The sequence below is a fragment of the Mobula birostris genome, chromosome 26 (assembly GCF_030028105.1).
Source record: "Mobula birostris isolate sMobBir1 chromosome 26, sMobBir1.hap1, whole genome shotgun sequence".
Lineage (NCBI taxonomy): Eukaryota > Metazoa > Chordata > Chondrichthyes > Myliobatiformes > Myliobatidae > Mobula > Mobula birostris.
Genome location: NC_092395.1, coordinates 24,032,396 through 24,055,253, shown reverse-complemented (window position 1 = coordinate 24,055,253; position 22,858 = coordinate 24,032,396). Strand labels below are relative to the sequence as shown.

General features: G+C 43.5%; 1 protein-coding gene across 3 annotated transcripts in view; it reads right to left on the bottom strand.

The window, feature by feature from the left end:
• Nucleotides 1-22,858, bottom strand: part of LOC140188211 (insulin receptor-like) — a 242,434-nt gene that overhangs the window by 29,260 nt on the left and 190,316 nt on the right. For 2 of the 3 annotated variants that reach the window (XM_072244263.1, XM_072244264.1), the window contains 6 exons: nucleotides 21,346-21,472; nucleotides 19,688-19,932; nucleotides 17,060-17,227; nucleotides 15,572-15,773; nucleotides 5,118-5,153; nucleotides 713-987 (listed from right to left, as the gene is read on the bottom strand). In XM_072244263.1, the coding sequence (XP_072100364.1) occupies nucleotides 713-987; nucleotides 5,118-5,153; nucleotides 15,572-15,773; nucleotides 17,060-17,227; nucleotides 19,688-19,932; nucleotides 21,346-21,472 (1,053 nt within the window). The remainder of the gene's footprint in view (nucleotides 1-712; nucleotides 988-5,117; nucleotides 5,154-15,571; nucleotides 15,774-17,059; nucleotides 17,228-19,687; nucleotides 19,933-21,345; nucleotides 21,473-22,858) is intronic. The other variant, XM_072244265.1, reaches the window with a different exon arrangement.

The window sequence follows — 22,858 nt, the reverse complement described above, 5'->3', positions numbered from 1 at the left end:
CTTAACAAACAATTTAATAGAGAAAAAAAAATTGGCGTTTCTTTGGCGCCAGATATCTCAAAGCACTTGAAGTGCACATGAGAGTGCACACAGGATGTTCACGCCAACAATTGTTTAATACCGAGACCAGGGCTGGTGAACCTTTCTGAGGGTGTATCACCAAATTGGTGACAATCTTTTAAAAAATTCTCTTGCAAGCCATGGAAATTTTGATTATCATTGCTTGATGATTTAGTAACAAGAATTATGGACAATTTTAAGGAAAAAGGATGAGTCCTGCTGTCCATTTATATGTATTCATTTTTTCACTATTAATAAAAACATAACAGATGCAGATTGAAATAAATGAGCATTTTAGAAAACCTGTTCAAAAATCTTCGTATTAATCTTTGAAAAAGACAACTGAAAAATACCACTATTGTAACCATTTACTATCCAACGACTGATGGGTACACCAGGTCTGCACACCTTCAATCTTCTCAGGTTAATGGTACTGATTTGTTTTTTCAACATTCCTCAGTCAACTTTGCTGTCAACAGCCTTACTGGAGTTACAATCTCTATGATGGTTTGATACTGACTTCTCTGTCCCTTAACTCCATCAGCATTTTATTGATAAACATGAGTGCCAATGACTGTCAAACAATTCTATGCGTCATCTACTATCAACTGTACAGAAGGTATAGAAAATGGATAATTTATTTCCTTCCTACCTTCAGGCATAGTCCGTGCACTAACGTAAGCTGCAACACTGCATCCTACATTTTTTGCGTCATGGTTGCATGCATGAATTTCAATTCGGTATCCTGAAAAATGATGCAAGTTGGAGATCACCAGAGACTCCTTCATCCACACTTTCTCTGATAACACTGGATACTCTTCCTCGAATGATCTTGTTGCTGATGCATTAACAATGGGAGTAGGTGTAGTCAATTCTAGAATGCTGCTATTTGACAGGGCTCCCAGTTCCCTGCGTTTCCGTGAAGGTCTAAAATCAAGAATGACAGTCAATTAGTAAATGGCTGGTAGATTAAAAATCCATGAAGCCATAACTGAGTGTGCTTGGAATATTTCTGAAAAAATTATTAAGTTATACTTGGAATGCAGGCATTGCTGAAAAGGTTTGTATTTATCCTCATTTTCATTAAGTTTGTCAAAATGGAAGAGCTTCGAGGGCACTTCAGAGGGCCACTAAAAATTTACCACACCACTGATATACTGAAGTCACACCTTGACTAGATCACGTAAGAATAGCTTTGCTCCTCAATGGACAATTGTGAAGAACACTGTCCTTATTAGAGCACTGCGATACTTTAACTGACAATAGTTATTTTGTTTCCCATTTGGTTTAACTGAACTCAACTTCTGAAACTGTCATGGTGGGATCTGAACTATTATTCCCTCCCCTCCCTGTCTCCAGCTATGGATAACAATCACATCAGGTATCCAGCATATTGTCACATCTGGAAAAATATAGGACACCATCCATTTTTTGGGGAACGGGCAGAGAACAACTGGGGGATAGTCCCTACTCTGATCGACACGGGACTACTTACGAAATAGCACTCATGGCTTTGAGGCTGTGTACTCACTTTTGTGACCTTCAGTTCTGAACGTTATTTGCTTACTTTTATTGTTTGCACAAATGTTTTCTGCACATTGGGTGTTTGACAGTCTTTTTTAAAAATGGATTCTCTTGGGGGTTTGTTTTGTGGCTGACTGTAAGGAGATGAATCTCAAGGCTGTATACAGTGTACATTGATAATAATTGAACCCAAATGACTTGATGTCTGAGAGATAGAGGCAATGCAGCCTCCCAACTGTTTTCATGTTTATCCTGCAGGCCTCACAAAGAACATGGATGCAAGGATCTTGTGCTTCAGTTTTTCATTTGCTGCCCTAATCCATGACGTTTAAAACAAAGATTGTGTCAAAGTACGTTACCAGCGAACTCGACTTGCACAAACTCATTCCACATCACCAGCCACTTTTATTCATTTTTAATTGCTGTTAACTTGCCCCTTTCAGGATGCCAGGCAGTGCCATTACTGCAGCTGTGCTGAGTCAATGAGGGGACTTCCAGCAAGTGAAAACACAATAGCAAAGATGCAAGAGCATGAGTGGAAAAAAGCGGCACATTAAAGCCATTATACCCTGCAACAACTTAACCTGGCAAAAGTGATAATGGTCAAGTAATCCAATTGAATGAATAATCCATATCCAAACACTCTGTACCAAGAACACAGTAGCCTGGATATTTAAAATGTTCAGAGCAGTTTTTGTACCCACGTTAAAGTGCTATAGGGTATAGATAAAACCAGGTCACAAATATGCATTGCAAAGTTACTCCACTGATGCAGCGTGCTCTTAAAACATAAAATAACTGGATGCCCAGTCTGTACTCAAATTTCAAAATCAAAGAAATACTTGAAAATGTTACTTGCTCAAGGATTATCGGTTGTATATACACATTAGGCAATGTGGTATTAACCTTAAGAGACAGCTGTGAACTTCATCAATGTCTCAATGGATAAGCACCCGGCTCAGTGAGGAACTGGGCAGCATATAGCTCGAGATGCCATATTTAATCACCAGCAATTGAATGAGTTCAGGTTTATCAAGGGCATGGATGTTGGTTGGTGGTTTTGAGGGTGCAGGGAGAGAAGGGAAATGAAAAACCAATGAAAGAGCCTACTCACAAATGCTAACCAGTATTACTTAGCTTATAAACTCCATAATTGCGGACTAGAGAGGTGGGAAGTGGTATTAATTTTGATTGTCCAATCACAAGTCATCATTCCAGAAAACAATTTTCAGTCTGTTTGCTTCATATCAGGAGCCTTCAAGTTAGAAGCACAACGAAGCTATAAACTTCCAAACGCTAACTGAACCATGCTTGAAATCAATGCCAATCAAAAGAATGTAAATCTAACTCAGTCCTCCAATACACCAGGGTATAGAACCTAAGAGTAATCAGCACATAAAATTCCCTTCATCAATGGATAAGGGAACTGATTAAGTTACATAATTTCTCATCACCAACTTTGAACTGTTTTGGGGACTGACAGCAACTGCTTCAATTCCACATAGACAAACTGTCCTTAACCAGCAACCCAAGATCATGATCAATCAAGTTATAAAAAAGAACAGGAATAAGCTCATTCTGTTCTACCATTCGAATAAAATCATGCTAATCAGACAGTTGGCCTCAACAATAATCCTTCAAAATCTATTAGCCCAATCTCCTATACAGATCTCCCTCAGTTAATGAAGGGGTTAGAGTCCTAAAGAACCACTCATAATGCAAAAATTCACATTGAGGGAGGTACAACAGGGCACAGCAGATGCCACGCAAGATAAGAAATCACAGCTTGTTAATCTCCTCCAAATAATAATGCAGCAAATCATGTTTGTTTTAACAAACTGAACCTTACAAATCAATCATCCAATGGTCATTGTTGCCAGATGGAGGAGGGCAAGTACTCAATAAAGGGCCTCCCCAACCAAGCTTAAATAGTTTATTTCATAGATTTCCTATTAACCCAATCAAAAATAATACCAGTTTTCACAGATTTCTGTGTTAACTGCCTCCAAATGTGCTTTCTTGTCCAGACATTTCAAATCTAATTTCTCAATGCACTTTAGCCAACTTTCCCCTCATGCCTTACTTAAGTTTAAGATCCTAAGCTTTGGATATAGGTTTGTCACATTCAAACTGAATGTAAAATTCCAGCAGGTTACGATCACACCTTTGCAAAAGATCCTTCTTTACAAGATCACTAATTAATCTTGGTGTATCTAATTAGACTTAAAATGGCCTGTCTCTGATAGGGTCCACCCCTACCAAGCAAACTGTCTCAAAAGTATTCCATGAACTGTTCCTAACTTTGTTAATTTGACGTGCCAAATTATGAAAATCATCACCCATGGTTGTCGCATTACTGTTGTTGGAAGCTCCCTCTACATTGATCCATTACAATCATGTTTGGGGAACCGATACATTAATGACGCAGCTCCCCCCTTCTCCAGTACTGATGATTCAATGCACTGCACCACTCTTTGAGAAATACATGCAACTCTTTGATTCATTGCTAAGTTTCATACGTCCCAATAGTAATCTACGAATTATGTTACTTTATCTTTTTTTAAATAGCATGGGAGAAAGATGTACGTGGAACTATTGGAGGCTCAGTCTAAAAAATGGGACCCAGGGAGAAAGATCTGTACATGAGATCACTACTTACTGCATTGTTCCACTGGTTTAAAAATGTCAACGGAATTTACAAATTATATGGAACAAAATAGGTTATGGTGGGATATTTCAAAAACACTTGGTTTCAGTTCTGGATTTTGAAGAAATTGGCCAGTTTCAGTCACAGTCCAGCGGGTTCAACTGTAAAGAGATTGTCATGACTGGATGGGATTGACATCTGCTGGCAACTTCCTACTACACCAATATCCTGCTTGCATTCAAAAACAATCAGCGGTAACATGGAAAAAATTGTATACTGACAGGTATACATCCCAGCAACTATGAGAGAGGTGGAGAGATTTGTTGTGCATTTTAGTGGACGCCTGAGAAGAAAGCAGCAGAGAGAGGATTTTTTTTGAGAAATACTGTATATGCCCCATCTTATGTTTAACAAAAATGTTAGGAATTCATAGCAGATCATCAGCATCTGCAAAAAGAAAGAGTGGATGAATATTTTGGTTACTGACCACGCATTGATTATTAGGTCTACACCTCAAATACCAACACATCGTTTAAGAAGCTGAGGGACGCATTTGTGGCTTGAGAACATTGTGCATATTGGGAACTCCAATGTACAAATAATTCCAGCCTGGAGTTTTCATTGTTTAAAAGGATAGTTAGCTCTGTAAATATCAGTGGCAAAAAAACATTCACTGGTTATACTTGTGCAGAACACATGATTATTCACAGAATAAAAAGCAAAAGCATAATTAATCATTTTTCAAACAGAGGGCTTTCCAGAGCAGTTATATAATTAGGCTTATTTCTTTTGATTTCCTTTTATAAATTATTAACAATTAAAAACACGGCCACCTGCACATCACCCAGCATGATTTCAGAAGCACATAGCTCAGGCACTCCCTTACCTACTGTCCTTAGTATCACTCTCTTGAGGTGTAGGTCTGCAAAAGTAAAACATCACTTTAAACGAGCTTTGTTTTGAAAATATGGGCTGGGGGTTTGATTCCTGGGTGATTAAAGACTTTTTATTGCATTATATTTTTATTATTATTATTTTTGCAATCAAGTACAAGAGAAATTGGACTAAAAAACTTGGGCAAACATGCTGCTCAACTAGAATCGTAGTTTTTTTGTGCTTTCTCAGAAACTTAAATTTACATGGCCTTTCGGATTTCTAAAAATATGAAATTTCAGTACCCTGGCCCTGTAGTCACATTCTGCACCCTACCAAATCAAGCTGGTCTGAACTACAATATAAGAAAAATACATTTGCCAAGAACTAGAGTTCAGGCAACAAGGAAAAGCAACTTTAACTTCTTAGCCATCTTTGTGCAACAGAATGGTTTTGTTTCATACATGTCCATAAGTAATTTTGCCCACAAGTAGGATAAATGTACAGAAATAATTCAAAATGGTAACCATATGTTGACAGTATTGTAATGAATGGCAGCAAAAGCAGATAAGACTAGTAAGAAAAAACAATGACCAAAAATGGCAAGAAGAGATTGGTTCTGCCGTTTGTAAGAATGACCAAATGTACATACATTGGACTTTTGAATTTAATACAAAGGGAGCTTACTCATTTCTATATACAATGTATCCATGTCAGGTGTTTGTAATCTGGGAAATGCCTGCAATTAAAGTTCCTCAATGGATGGCTAAACCTGGATGTTCAGGGTCAGTGGTGTGTGTGTGTGTGTGTGTGTGTGTGTGTGTGTGTGTGTGTGTGTGTGTGTGTGTGTGTGTGTGTGTGTGTGTGTGTGTGTGTGTGTGTGTGTCTATGTACACGCACACGCATGCAGGAGGGTGGGGAGAGGAAAGGGACTTAGTTTGTTGTTATTGTTTTATTGCTTGTTGTGTTCCATTTTGTTGTGTTGTGTGTTGTTTTGCAGAGCATTGTGAGCATGCTGTGTTGGTGCTGGAATGTGTGGCGACACCTACGGGCTGCTCCCAGCACATCCTTTGGTGTATTGGTTGTTAACATAAACAAGGAATTTCACTGTATGGTTCAACGCACATATGATAAATAAATCTGAATCTAAATCTAAATCTGAATAACCTGCCATGTTATAAAATTACAGATAGTTTCAACTAATTTAGAGAAGTCAACATTAGCAGACACGGAACAAGTTTAAACACCATCATCACTGCTTCTACAATTAAATCTATTCCCTGCATCATTTATCCAAGTAAGCTGTTAAACAAATAGTCCTGCACCATCTTTATACGCAGGAAATATTCAATTTTATCAATTGGCTGCTGAGTGAATTTACTTTGGAAGAGTGAAAGAGTAACCACATAATGTGATTGCTTTAATTTGGATGTGTTTTTTTAACCAATGATGTCATTTCATAGAAACACAGAAAACCTACAGCACAATACAGGCCCTTCGGCCTACAAAGTTGTGCCAAACATGTCCCTATCTTAGAAATTACTAAGTTTACCCATAGCCCTCTATTTTTCTAAGCTCCAAGTACCTATCCAAAAGGCTCAAAAGACCCTGTTGTATCCACCTCCACCACCGTTACCGGCAGCCATTCCACGCACTCACCACTCTCTGTGTAAAAAACTTACCCGACATCTCCTCTGTACTTACTCCCCAGCACCTTAAACCTGTGCCCTCTTGTGGCAACCATTTCAGCCCTGGGAAAAAGCCTCTGACTATCCACACAATCAATGCCTCTCATCATCTTATACACCTCTATCAGGTCACCTCTCATCCTCCGTCGCTCCAAGGAGAAAAGGCTGAGTTCACTCAACCTGTTTTCATAAGGCATGCTCCCCAATCCAGGCAACATCCTTGTAAATCTCCTCTGCACCCTTTTTATGACTTGCACACCCTTCCTGTAGTGAGGCGACCAGAACTGAACACAGTACTCCAAGTGGGGTCTAACCAGGGTCCTATATAGCTGCAACATTAACTCTTGGCTCCTAAATTCAATTCCACAATTGATGAAGGCCAATACACTGTATTCCTTCTTAACCACAGAGTCAACCTGCGCAGTTGCTTTGAGCGTCCTATGGACTCGGCCCCCAAGATCCCACGGATCCTCCACAATGCCAAGAATCTTACCATTAATACTATATTGTGCCATCATATCTGACCTACCAAAATGAACCACTTCATACTTATCTGGGTTGAACTCCATCTGTCACTTCTCAGCCCAGTTTTGCATCCTATCAATGTCCCGCTGTAACCTCTGACAGCCCTCCACACTATCCACAGCACCCCCAACCTTTGTGTCATCAGCAAACTTACTAACCCATCCCTCTACTTCCTCATCCAGGTCATTTATAAAAATCATGAAGAGTAGGGGTCCCAGAACAGATCCCTGAGGCACACCACTGGTCACCAGCCTCCATGAAGAATATGACCCGTCTACAACCACTCCGCCTTCTGTGGGCAAACCAGTTCCGGATCCACAAAGCAAAGTTCCCTTGGATCCCATGCCTCCTTACTTTCTCAATAAGCCTTGCATGGGGTACCATATCAAATGCCTTACTGAAATCCATATACACTACATCTACTGCTCTTCCTTCATCAATGTGTATAGTCACATCCTCAAAAAATTCAATCAGGCTCATAAGGCATGACCTGCCCTTGACAAAGCCATGCTGACTACTCCTAATCATACTATACCTCTCCAAATGTTCATAAATCTTGCCTCTCAGGATCTTCTCCATCAACTTACCAACCACTGAAGTAAGACTCACTGGTCTATAATTTCCTGGGCTATCCCTACTCCCTTTCTTGAATAAAGGAACAATATCCGCAACCCTCCAATCCTCTAGAACCTCTCCCATCCCCATTGATGATCCAAAGATCATTGCCAGAGGTTCAGCAATCTCCTCACTTGCCTCCCACAGTAGCCTGGGGTACATTTCATCCGGTCCTGGTGACTTATCCAACTTTATGCTTTCCAAAAGCTTCAGCACATCCTCTTTCTTAATATCTACATGCTCAAGCTTTTCAGTCCGCTGCAAGTCATCACTACAATCACCAAGACCCTTTTCCATAGTGAATACTGAGGTAAGGTATTCATTAAGTTCCTCTGCTGTTTCCTCTGGTTCCATACACACTTTCCCATTGTCACACTTGGTCCTATTCTTGCTCTTCACATACTTGTAGAATGCCTTGGGGTTTTCCTTAATCCTGCCTGCCAAGGCCTTCTCATGGCCCCTTCTGGCTCTCCTAATTTCCTTTTTAAGCTCCTTCCTGTTAGCCTTATAACCTTCTAGATCTCTACCATTACCTAGCTCTCCGAACCTTTTGTAAGCTTTTCTTTTCTTCTTGACTAGATTTATTACAGCCTTTGTACACCACGGTTCCTATACCCTACCATAACTTCCCTGTCTCATTGGAACGTATCTATGCAGAAATCCACACAAATATCCCCAGAACATTTGCCACATTTCTTCCGTACTTTTCCTGAAGAACATCTGTTCCCAATTTAAACTTCCAATTTCCTGCTTGATAGCTTCATATTTCCCCTTACTTCAATTAAACACTTAACTTGTCTTTTCCTATCCCTCTCCAATGCTATGGTAAAGGAGATAGAATTGTGATCACCATCTCCAAAATGTTCTCCCGCTGAGAGATCTGACAACTGACCAGATTCAATTCCCAACACCAAATCAAGTACAGTCTCTTCTCTTGTAGACTTATCTACATATTGTGTCAAGAAACCTTCCTGAACACACCTAACAAACTCCATCCCATCTAAACCCCTCGCTCTAGGGAGATGCCAATCGATATTTGGGAAATTAAAATCTCCCATCATGACAACTCTGTCATTATTACACCTTTCCAGGATTTGTTTCCCTATCTGCTCCTCGATATCTCTGTTACTATTAGGCAACCTATAAAAATCACCCAGTAAAGTTATTGACCCCTTCCTGTTCCTAACCTCTACCCACAGAGACTCCGGAGACAATCCCTCCATGACGTCCACTTTCTTGCAGCTGTGACACTATCTCTGATCAACAGTGCCATGCCCCCACTTCTTTTGCCTCCTTCCCTGTCCTTTCTGAAACATCTAAAACCTTCGTTCCACGTGCCCACCAATCTCTAGCTGAGTTGCCTCTATTATAGTAAACCCAAACCTCAAGTTTTCGACTCTCCTATCTTGGGAAAAAGATCATGACCATTTACCCAACCCATGCCCCTCATGATTTTATAAACTTCCATATGGTCACCCCTCAGCTCCTACAGTCTAGAGAAAAAATGCCTCAGTCTGGCCAGCCTTTTCTTGTAAGTCAAACATTCTAGTCCCGGTAAAAAAAAAACACTTGGCAGTCATGCTTTAGCTACTAACATACCTAGAAATGGCCAACAACATCCAACCTAGAATTGCTCCAGGGCATGCCCTAATGTAAAAAACAATATCATAGCAAGGGAGGTCATTGTTTACTGATCTCTCATTACAACCTTTTGGCTGCTGTTGAACTCACTGGAAAAACACAAGTTTAGCTTTAGAAAGCAAAAATGTGTTAGAAATACTTCGGGTGTGGCGACCCACTTTCTAGCACACACGAACCGGCTCACGAAACAGCGCGCGCAGGCAGAGGGCTGGCCCCAAAAAGGGCGCCAGACCATCTTCACCAGCAGGGGGAAAATCCCGCGCGTGGAAAGGGTCTGGGAATATGCATTCCCCACAGTAGTCCCGCCCAGGGAGGGCAGGAACAGGAAGGCTTTAAAGTAGGCCACGAAGTTTGAATAAATCACTTTATCGCAACTCCAACTCACCGACTCCGTGTGGTCATTCTAGCGCTGTGTGTAGCACATAGCTACATTTGGTGACCCCGACAGCCCAAACAATATTTGGGCCAGAGATGACGGACGCTGCAACTGTTCATGCAGTTTCATTACAACTGCCAAGCTTTTGGCCGCTGAGAGCCCGTCTGTGGTTGGAACAAGCAGAAGCACAATTCCACATTTGGCAGATAACCTCGGAGTCCACTCGCTACTACTACGTGCTGAGCTCCCTCGACCAGGAGACAGCTGCACAAGTTGAGGAGTTTATACAGTCGCCCCCGGAGGACGGCAAATACACAGCATTCAAAGCCCTGCTCATAAGGACTTTCGGACTCTCACGGCGCGAACGAGCACGCCGCTTAATGCACCTGGATGGTTTGGGAGACAGGCCGCCGTCAGCATTAATGAACGAGATGCTGGCCCTGGCTGAAGGACACAAACCCTGCCTCATGTTTGAGCAGGCGTTCCTAGAGCAACTGCCCGAGGACATATGCCTGCTGCTGTCCGACTCAGATTTCAGCAACCCCTGGGAGGTGGCGGCCCAGGCAGATGTGCTTTGGAATGCCAAGAAGGAGAGAGGGGCATCCGTCGCACAGATCACCAAGCTGCGTGCCCAACGGCAGACCAGACCAGGCCCGGCAGCAGAGCCCAACAAACAATGGTGCTTCTACCACCAGCGGTGGGGCACAGAGGCCCGCCGCTGTAGACCACCCTGCAAATTCCCGGGAAACGCCAAGGCCCAGCCGCCGCCGATCGCTACGGCGGCTGGCCATCAGGACAGCCTCCTGTACGTCTGGGACAAGCAGTCGGGACGCCGATGTTTGGTCGACACCGGAGCGGAGATCAGCGTTTTACCTCCGAGTTACGACACCCGCAACAGAGAACCCGGACCCACCCTGAGGGCCGCAAATGGCAGCACAATACGAACCTACGGCACCCGCACGGTGTGGCTACAGTTCTGCTCCAGCTGGTTCATGTGGAACTTCACACTGGCCGCCGTGGCCCAACCACTCCTGGGGGCGGATTTTCTGCGAGCCCACAGCCTGCTGGTCGACCTGCAAGGGAAGCAACTAGTCCACGCCAAGACTTTTCAAACGTTCTCCCTGGGTGAAGCGAAGTTGCCAGCCCCACACCTGGACTCCATCACGCTATCCAACGATGAATTCATCAGGGTCCTGGCGGATTTCCCATCAGTACTGACACTGCAGTTCACGGCAGCCATGCCCAGACACGGAGTACAGCACCACATCCCGACCCAGGGACCACCCCTCCACGCCCGTGCTCGAAGGCTTCCTCCGGACAACCTCCAACTGGCGAAGGAGGAGTTCAAGAAGATGGAGGAATTGGGGATCATACGACGGTCCAACAGCCCACGGGCCTCCCCCCTGCACATGGTGCCCAAGGCAACGGGGGCCTGGAGACCATGCAGTGACTACCGCAGACTGAATGAGGCTACAATGCCAGACCGCTACCCTGTGCCGCACATTCAAGACTTCGCAGCAAACCTACACGGCGCAAGGATCTTTTCCAAGGTAGACCTCGTCCGGGGATACCATCAAATCCCGGTACATCCGGATGACATCCCCAAAACAGCACTCATCACCCCGTTTGGACTTTTCGAATTCCTCCAAATGCCGTTTGGTCTAAAGAATGCCGCACAGACTTTCCAGCGGCTAATGGACGCGGTGGGACGCGACCTGGACTTTGCATTCATCTATTTGGACAACATCCTCATAGCCAGCAATAGTCGGCAGGAGCATCTGTCCCACCTCCGCCAGCTCTACTCCCGTCTGAGCGAATTCGGCCTTACAATCAACCCAGCCAAATGCCAGTTTGGACTCGATACCATCGACTTCCTGGGCCACAGGATTACTAAAGATGGGGCAACCCCGCTGCCCGCCAAGGTAGACGCGGTTCGCAACTTCTCCCGACCCAACACAATCAAAGGTCTGCAGGAATTCGTGGGTATGGTGAATTTCTACCACCGTTTCCTCCCCTCAGCAGCCCGTACCATGCGCCCCCTGTTCACTCTAATGTCGGGTAAGAGCAAGGACATTACCTGGAACGAAGAGGCCGCAGCCACTTTCGTTAAAACCAAAGAAGCCTTGGCAAACGCCGCGATGCTAGTGCACCCCAGAATGGACGTTCCTACTGCCCTCACAGTGGACGCATCCAACACAGCAGTTGGTGGAGTGCTGGAACAACTCATCGAGGGTCACTGGCAACCCCTGGCGTTCTTCAGCAAACACCTACGACCACCCGAACTCAAATACAGTGCTTTCGACCGGGAGCTATTGGCACTATACCTGGCAATCTGGCATTTCAGGTACTTCTTAGAAGGTAGGTCCTTCACCGCGTTCACAGACCACAAACAGCTTACCTTTGCGTTCATGAAGGTGTCCGACCCCTGGTCGTCCCGCCAGCAGCGACATCTGTCCTACATCTCCGAGTACACAACGGACATCCGGCATGTCTCGGGGAAGGACAATGTCGTGGCGGACGCACTATCCAGACCTACCATACAGGCCCTGTCCCAGGGGGTGGACTATGCAGCGCTGGCAGACGCTGAGATCCCCAGTTACAGGACTGCAGTCTCTGGATTGCAGCTCCAAGACCTCCCCGTAGGCCCAGGTGAGAGGACCCTACTATGTGACGTAGCTACCGGTCAACCCCGCCCCATCGTCCCAGCAGCCTGGCGCCAGCGGGTTTTCAAATCCATTCACAACTTAGCGCACCCCTCCATCAAGACAACCGTCCGGCTGGTCTCCAACAGGTTCGCGTGGCATGGGCTGCGTAAACAGGTCAGTGAATGGGCCAAAACGTGCACGCAGTGCCAAACTGCCAAGGTGCAGCGGCACTCCAAGGCTCCAATGCAGCAGTTCGAACCCACTCGCCAGAGGTTCGACCACATTCACGTGGATATTGTGGGGCCCCTGCCAGTGTCACGAGGAGCGCGGTACCTCCTAACTATGATAGACCGGTTCACCAGATGGCCAGAGGCAGTCCTGCTCACCGACACCACCTCTGAATCCTGCGCCCGAGCACTGATCGCAACCTGGGTAGCCCGCTTCAGGGTACCGGCCCACATTACCTCCGACAGGGGCGCCCAGTTCACCTCCAGCCTGTGGTCAGCTATGGCTAACCTTTTAGGAACACAGCTACACCACACAACTGCCTACCACCCACAGTCGAACGGACTAGTGGAGCGTTTCCACCGTCACCTGAAGTCGGCTCTCATGGCCCACATGGAGGGGCCTAACTGGGTGGATGAACTTCCCTGGGTCCTGCTCGGAATCTGCACAGCACCCAAAGAGGATCTGCACACCTCGTCGGCCGAGTTGGTGTACGGCACACCCCTGGTCGTCCCAGGAGAGTTCATACCAGCCCCAAGGGGGCAAGAGGAAGAACCCACAGCAGTCCTGGACAGACTACGGGAGAGGCTCGGTAACCTGGCCCCCATCCCCACTTCACAGCACGGACAGATCCCGACCTGCGTACCCAAAGACCTGCAGAACTGAAAGTTTCTTTTTGTACGACGGGGCGGACCCCGGGCACCGCTACAGCGGCCCTACGAGGGACTGTTTAAGGTGATCAGGAACAACGGGTCCATGTTCGTGCTAGACATTGGGGGGAGAGAGGAGGTTTTCATGGTGGACTGACTCAAACCGGCCCATGTGGACTTGGCGCAGCCGGTCCAGGCTCAGGCACCGCGGCGCAGGGGCAGACCTCCCAATCAGAGGCCGATCCAGACTGTGGACATTGGGGGAGGTATCGCCGGTTCTGGGGGGGGGGGGGGGGCGTTATGTGGCGACCCACTTTCTAGCACACACGAACCGGCTCACAAAACAGCGCGTGCAGGCAGAGGGCCGGCCCCAAAAAGGGCGCTAGACCATCTTCACCAGCAGGGGGAAAATCCCGTGCGCGGAAAGGGTCTGGGAGTATGCATTCCCCACAGTAGTCCCGCCCAGGGAGGGCGGGAATGGGAAGGCTTTAAAGCAGGCCGCGAAGTTTGAATAAATCGCTTTATCGCAACTCCAACTCACTGACTCCGTGTGGTTATTCTAGCGCTATGTGTAGCACACCGCTACAGGGTTTCTATGCCCTCACTCTATAGAGAACAACTGAAAACTCAAAAAGCAAGTCAACACATAAACTTGTACACAAGTGCTTTGAATTTCTGCTGGTTTCTCAGCACAAAGTGGATGCTGGGCATGACAGGGTGGTCAACGGAAATTTCCAGCACTGGCTCTGACATCTTTATTGAAATAGGGTATCAAGGATGATGATTGATGGGTAAATAAAGCTGAGATATCGTGTTGCCTGAGTTCCTCCAACACCTTGTGTGTGTTGTTCAAGATTTCCAGCATCTGCAGAACTTCTTGTCTTTATTACTGTCAATGTCAGATTACTCCACTATTTCCCAAGATAATGGCTGCTCATTTTTAGCAATGAATACTTCATCTCCTGAACATAAGGGGAAGTGCAGTGGTTAAGAGAAAGGGAGGGACCACAAAAGAAATAAAAAGTAGAAAATGCAAAACAATTTAAATTCAAAGACCCAGTTGCAAGCTCCAATGCCTTTGGCACGAATATTAGGATTCAAGGAGGTAAAAGACAGACAGAGTGGTTCAAACGTCAAGAAATCTGGCATGATTTAGATGTCTTATCTACTTACACAATGTATTCAAACTGTGCAAAACACTGAAAAAATTACTTCACATACAGTGTTTTAGTTTGAACAATCTCATGTGCATAAGGGAAAATTGGCAAAATGTCTTCTGTTATCCTTCATTAGAAAACTGCCAGAGAGTAATTTGACTTTTTTCTCTTGTGTGCATTTATGAAGCTGTTATAGAGTCACAGAGTGATACAGCACAGAAACAGGGCCTTTGGAACAACAAGACCATCAAGCACCCATATTCAGTAATTTTGCAGTAATGCTATTTTATTCTCCCCACATTCCCATCAAACTCTAGATTCTACAATTGACCACTAGGGAACTTAGAATGGCCACTTAACTTTCCAACCTACATGTCGGAGATGTGGGAACTGGAGCACCCGAAAACGCTTACTGTCACAAGGGGGCACAATAACACTAGAAACAGAGCAATCCAGATTAAGGATCTGTAAAAGTTGTGACAGGAGCAATTGACTGATCTTGTTTCCTTTCCCCTCAGACGTTGCTTAAATGAGAACTTCCTGAATTTTCTTTTATTCCATATTAAACAGTAAAGTAAGTGACAAACTGAATAAACTTCTAGATACTGAATATTGGTAAAATTATTGATAGTTATCTGTCCAAGATGCACAGAACTGCTTCAAAAGTTCATGCCATGAACATAGGAGACTTTCACCCAGAAGCAGTCCAGAGATTCTGAATCAATTCATAAACATCAGCGGTGGAATAGAAAGTGGTCTTGGGTGATGGTGTTAAATGCTTGAGGCCACTAGATATACATCTTGTCTAACACTGAGCTCCATAAGACAACAAGCCTAGTACATTAGGTAGGACCTCCACAGACAGTTAATATGATATGGAATTCTTTGTCTCCTTCTACTCTTTAAAGGTTTGATGAGTAAAAAGGCTTTCTGCTCTTGCATTACCTGATCATGAAAACCTCATTGTGCAGGTAGTTTTCGAACTTCTTCTGAAAGGCGGCCTCCTCAGCTTCCCTTTTGAGCTGTGACTCTGTTTTTGGACAGGCGCAGCATTCACCTAAAACCTGACAAACGTCAGTCTGGTTTTGCTTCTGGACATCTTCAGTTTCACTGTGAGTCGTAGATGCTCGAGATGGCAACTTTAATCCTAAAGGACAGGGATCAAAAATTTGTTGTTGTTATTCTGTCCAGCTGGTTAACTAAAACTGTATTGTAACCAAAACGCCTCTGTTTCAGAGCTGAGCTGTGTTGTTATAAGGATTCGTAGCAACCACTGTATCAGTAGTGGTGTCTTTACCTTTTTATCTTCCTCTATTTTATAAATAGTGAGCTAAAATCCAGATAGGCAAGTTGCATTGCCCAACAGGAACTTACAGATCATCTTTCACATGAGACTACATAATGGAGCTTTAGTCAGTATTTCATCAAAGAGAATAGGTATAAAACCTCAATATTCATAAGTACTTTACAAAAGTACTTTTCTATTTCACGGCTGAACATTTTTCTTCCCTCCTTTGGTGCTCCAAGGTCAACTAGAAAATCAGAGATTGAACTGGGATTTTCTGGTCTACATGGCATATCTATCAGCTCCCAAATTACTGAGGAGCAAGGCAATCTCATACAATTTGTGTTGACTCTGTCAATACCAGTTTAGATCCATGATAGCAGACTTGTCAGAGTCAAGATTGGAGATCAGACTCCCTCAGTGGATGCGAATCCAAAATCTCTGCTGATACTGTAGTACTAACTCTAAACGCTACAGAGCTCACAAAGTTATAAGCCATGAAAGTGTTCTATATGATTGGGTTCTTTGGCTCACCATATCCTTGATGACATTTTGCTCATCTGCATTAATCATATTTGTATTCATGAGGATCATATCCTTCTATGCTTTGCCTATTTAAGTGTCTTTGAATTGTAATTACTGTTGTTGGAGCAAAGCACAGGAACAAATCTGCAGACTGCAAGCTCTTATACAGCAATTAAATGACACCCTGTTTTAGGTGAGAAATAGACAGTGGCTTGGTCAACAGAGAGCACTTCCTTATTTGAAATGAACTATAACCATAAGATTTTTATGGCTATCTAATAGGGAAAAAAAATGAGCCACTGACAATTCAGGAGAACCTAAAGTGTGCGACTTTTGGTTTATAGGTGATCTCTGCAGTGGGGTTCAACTCACAGCCTTCTCATGCAGATCTGAGTGTGCTGGCTGGCATAATTCCCCATTGCTTTACTGTGACTGAACAAGTTCACCTTTTATTAGATGAGAGTACAAGTTTTTGATTATATCTCTGCTAAAGTAGCTGACTTAAAAAAAACGGATGCTTGGACACTGGAAGTTGGAAAGGGAGCAGATTGGTAGATGCATCAAGTGAGATAGGAGTCAAGATCAGGGCCAGATCCATCAGAGTACACCCTGATGCTACTTACCCTTCTGGCAGTAATCAAACTCATACAGCTCACTGTCCTCTGGCTGCTGCTGCCAGAACACCAGGTAGTGGGTGATGTTACCATTAGGATCTGTTGGAGGCTTCCACTTCAAGATGATCTGGGAGGAGGAGTTAGAAACTGATATTGGATCCAGTGGCACTGAAGGAACTGGAATACATAACAGGAGCAATTCTGAATCCTTGCAAGTTGATGTATTTATCAGCAGTGATGGGGAAGAAAAGACTTTATGGTCTTCCCCATTTGTCTCACATATGAAATTACTTCATTAACAAGGGCAGCTCTCTCCAAGCACAGTAACACAGTAAATTCAAAAGAATAGAATAGCAAGGATGAAATTTAAGCTCTGAGAACTTGTGAATTAAGTATGGATAATGAGAAACTAACATAATCAAAAACATACATCTGCTTCTACTGGCTATGTGGACTGAATTTCAATGGTATGAGGGTTTACATTTAGTCCACAAGCTGCAGTCTGTCCTCTTTCTCAGTAACAAAGATTTGAGCAAAACAAACAGAAGCACAATGGGAGATACAATGCTGGCACTGAAACACCTCTGATGTTTTGTGTTAGAGGGGACTCAGATGTTAAGATGAGAAAAGAAATGTTTGCTGTCAAAAGCTGCTCTGCTCTGCAACAAACCTGAAAGATTAACAGATTAAGATGGCAGCACGCTTGATAGCAGTGGCTTCTACGAGGTGTTATTTTCTTTCAATAAAATACTTATGATTGTAAGATCCTGCTGGACATTAATAACTTAAAAATACTATAGGTCTATCCCATCAGCGGGCTGCTTGTTGGCAGAGAAACTGAAGGAGCTGGACTTGGTACGGATTGTGCTGCTGTCTGCATCAGAGTGGCGGAATCATCAGTGTGCGAAAGTGGCGTGCAGTCTAACAGCAAGTGATTGTCTTTGTCGCTTTTTCTTGTGATTGCAAGACCCTGTTGGACATTGTTACTGTGGAATGCTGCAAGTCTAACTCGCTGATTTATTGGCGGACAGCTGGGGAGCTGCGTGGTCTTGGTCGTAGTGAGGACTCGGCCTCGAGCCGTGGTATCACCTGTTTATAGCTGCCCAGGAGAGAGGTGTCCCAGAGGCGGCGTGGCACGGTGTTCAAGCTGGAGTTGGTGGTACCCCCTCCCCAGTGTTTACTCAACAGAAGACAAGCTGTATTGTGTTCGACTGCAGACTATTGCAAGATTCACAGACTCAGGGTCTTGGGCTCATTTTTTGTGTGTGACTGTATTTTACTGATAGCTTGTGTGTGTTATATTACCTTGTGCCGAGTGTGTTGATACTGTGTTTTACACTTCGGCCCCTGAATAACACTGCTTCATTTGGCTGTATTCACAGGTGTTCATCTATGGTTGACTGAAAATTAAACTTGAACTAAGAAGCAAGTGATGACACGCTAACAAAACTGGGCTCCACTAAATAACTGAAAAGCAAACAAAAACCTGCAGTTACAGTAAATCCAAAATAAAAAAAACAAAATATGCTGGAAATACTCGGTGGGTCTGTTCTGATGAAGTGTCTTCAACCTGAAACATTAGCTGTTTCTCTTTCTACAAATATGGCCTGGCCTGCTGAGTAACTCCAGCAAAATTTGCTTTTATTTTGGATTCCATCATGTCTGACTCACGGCGCTCAATGAGGTGAGTTCAAATCATATCACGATAATGATTTAATAGAATAAATTTTGAATAAAACTAATATCAGAAATATTCAACCACTGTAGTACCTATTTGGTCCCCTACTGTTCGTTAGCAATCTAAATATGCAGTCCTTACCAAGTGCAATTATTAGTGACTCAAAACCATGAAAACTCTTAAGCATAATTTAAAAAGACTGAGAAAGCCACTCACATCAATTTGGGCAATAAATGCTGAGGAATAACAGAAACATGCACTCAGAGACCCTGAGGATAAGGTGCTGGAGTTGTTATTTGTGGGGATCTCCATTCCTCCTTAGGAGGTCCAACTTGTTCCCACTCTAGTTCCAGAGTGGCTGAAGGGCCATAAGTGGATCCCCAGACTCTGCCAAAGACAGGGCGGGCGGTATTTTGGTTGGTGGGTGGTTTGAAATGAACAGGCAGACAGAGCCTTAGTACCCTCAACTAAAGGGTAATTGGTGTGTCACTCAAACCAAGTGCTCAAATTGAAAAGAAGAAAAAATAATTCACCTTTTGAAATAGTTACAACCTGATTTACAGCAGGTACAGCACAGACATCAACAGCCATACTTTGTCTAGAGGAGAATTAGTGGGAGGGTGTACAAAGATATAAATGTCTCTTTTAAAATCAAATGTTGACTTTTCATCTACTTCTTCAATTTTATAATATTTATCATCAAATGGAAAAAATGTACAGTAATTCAGAAAGCAGAGCTGGTTGAGCAGATGATTTTCTCTCCAAGGCAACCAGGGAAATTGGGAAAGGATGAGCTGTGGGGCTACTGTGTATACCCTGAAGGGAGATTGCAAGTATCAATTGTTTTCATAATGAATGTGGACACAGAAATTTGTAATGGTAAATAGCAGATAGCACATACAAGCAAGTAAAATGATGGACAATTATGCAAATTAGTTCTATAAAGTTTTAAAACATACTGCCTGCTGTGGTGCGAATGTAGACAATGTCACTTTTGGCTCCATGATTGTGCCTTTCATCACTTATTGTGAGTAGGGTCTTGACAAAGATTGCATACTGCGTCCAGGGTTTGAGGCCGAGAAGCAGTGACCCTGGATTAACCGATTTCCCATCTGCTCGCCCAGGGGGTTCCACATCTACCACCTTCCAACTGTTTGTTCCACAGGCATCTTGCCCCTCAAATTCAGTCACGTTCTGGTAAGGCCTATTTCAGAAAAACCACAAATATAAAGACAAATCCATTAACCTGCTGCCAACAGGACATTTTGTTCATCACCTACTGCTAACCTGAATAACCTACCCGTCATCCTCCTCAAGTTACAAACAACACTGGGAAGTTGACATTTATCTGCCCACACAAATTACCCCTGAGAAAGTGACAGGGTTATGCCTTCTTTAACCACCACAATCAATGTCTTGAAGGCACTCCCATTAGATGGGAAGTTCCAGAATTCTGATCCAGTGGCTTTGAAAAGGTTTTATGTTTGACGATTGCAATTTACTGGTATACTGATACACCAACACTCCTTATCCTTCTTAGTGCTGGTAATGATCCTTCTTAAGTAGTTTCAGTGTCTCTACTGGGAAATACACACTGCAGGACAGGAAAACCAAAAGAAGAGGGGATGGATATAAGGGGGTGGAGAATTTGCCTCATTATTGGGGTTATTTGATCCCAGAGACTGTTGTACTTCTTAAGTGCTGTTGGGGCCTCACTTCAGATGACAAGAGAAACACATTCTTTCACACTAAGATGCCTTGCAGAAGATTTTGAGGTCAGAGGTCAGCCACCTGCTACAGAATAGCTAGCCTCTGTTGTAACAGCTAAGACATTTATTGCCTAATTTTGTACGGTATCTGCTCAGTTACTGGCGACGAAAGGCTCAGGAATGTTTATTACAGTAATCTTGTGAAAACGTCAAAGGGCATTTTTGCTTCTTTTTTGAGGGTTTTACCAGCTTTATTTGTTGTGTTAACATTTGGACAGGTCTTAAGAGTTGGTGTTCTCATGCACTCGTTCTCCTTGTCTACATTACAGGTTTCAGACACTTTTGGTGAATTGCTGATTGCATCCTCTTAAGCAGTGCACACTGCTGCCACTAAGCAGTCTACACTACACTGCAAACACAAATGGTTATTCCTATTACTAATTATTTTCGTAAACTAAACCAAGCATAATGGAAAAAGATGCATGGTGCTGTTGTGAACAGTTTGTACCCAGATTTTTAAGCAAAATAAACAGAGAATAACATACATATGATGCTTTTTTGCAATAGGGTAAAGGTCACTGAGCCCATTTCAAATGATCTTTTGTTTCCCATCCATTTCTTCTTTTGTCAACTACACCCTCACATCTTTTGTCCAAGGAAAATTAAAAATGAGCAAAGAATTTGGGCTGGTTTTAATTGCCAGCAGCAGCTTTAGAGCAAGAGCTGTGATTACTGGCAGGAACACTGTTCTTTCCTCCATGAACATTGCTGACTGCACAATCACCCAAAGAATGCTCAAAACAGATATTTAAAAAAAAGAAATGAAAACCGCACACCCAAGTACACTGTATTTTAATTTTAAACAGTGTGTATTATTTTATGTACAGGTAACTGAAAATGATACTTACGCCTCCTTGAAGAATACCATGAAACCTAAGAGGTCTCTGAAGTCCGGTGGCCAAAAGGGCTGCCACTTCAACACAATCTTATCAGTTGTAGTTTTATTGTAAACAAACTTCAAGAGCTGGGTTTCACCTATGCACGGACAGGGAAAGAAAATTTCCATTAGTTTTTTGTTTCTCAAACTACTTGGAAATTGCTTTTGAGCATGACGCAGCTTCCCACCCAACTAAAAATCTTCCAATCAACACACATAAAAATTGCTGGTGAATGCAGCAGGCCAGACAGCATCTATAGGAAGAGGTACAGTCGACGTTTCCGGCCAAGACCCTTTGTCAGGACGAACTGAAGGAAGAGATAGTAAGAGATTTGAAAGTGGGAGGGGGAAGGGGAGATCTGAAATGATATGAGAGGATCATGGGACAGGAGACCCAGGGAGAAGGAAAAGGGGGAGGGGTGGAAACCCCAGAGGATGGGCAAGGGGTATAGTGAGAGGGACAAAAAAAAAAAAAAAAAAAAAAAATTAATAATAAATAAATATATAACAGATGGGGTACGGGGGCGGGGGGGGGGCATTAATGGAAGTTAGAGAAGTCAATGTTCATGCCACCAGGTTGGAGGCAACCCAGACGGAATATAAGGTGTTGTTCCTCCAACCTGAGCGTGGCTTCAACCTGATGGCATTAACACCACCTTATATTCCGTCTGGGTAGCTAGAAAGTGTTTGCTAGAAATGACCTGCAATCCATGAGCCTTATCAAGTAACTTGACGGATATACCCATGTATTTAGTTTGGTCTGTATTGGGAGTTATTAGAAGAACAATTTGACTTGTGCCATAAAGATTAAAATAATGGGAATCTGTGAGTGTGAACATTATCACCAAAACAGATTACCTGCTCACATATTATTGTTTATGGAAACATGCTGCACCCAGAAGGGCTGCTCCATTCCTCCACAATACATTAACAGCGATAATGATGCTTATCTGCAGCTGTGTTTGTTTACATACATTACATTAATTGAGTCAATTATAAAGTCAGGTAATGTCAAAGACTACCCATGGAAACGTTTGCAAGAAAGATGACTAGCATATACCATACTGTAAACTACAAATCCTAGGTGTCAATGCACAATTTGCTACCATCATAAAGTAGCAACAGGATTTAGTGGATTTACTGGGATTTGGTTTGCTACAACTCAAAAGCAGCGTAGCCAAAGACTACAGATCTAACTGCTGAAGTTTACCACCCATTAGTATGTCAGGGCAGGATATACAGAACTTTATGAGAGAACTTGTTTCCTTGCACTGAAAGTCCCTTATCCACTTTAACTTGTTACAGAGACTTCCTGGCCTGTCACTGGGCCTTCTTTTCAGGTAGCAGGTACAATTTTCACTTTATACAAGTTACTGACTATCCATTTTTTTCTGGAACTTTTCCTTTTGCTTGTGCCTTAAGGTTGTGTTTTTCTTTATTCCTTACTCGGCTAGTTCTGAGAAAGCTCTTTCTGTCAGTACCTT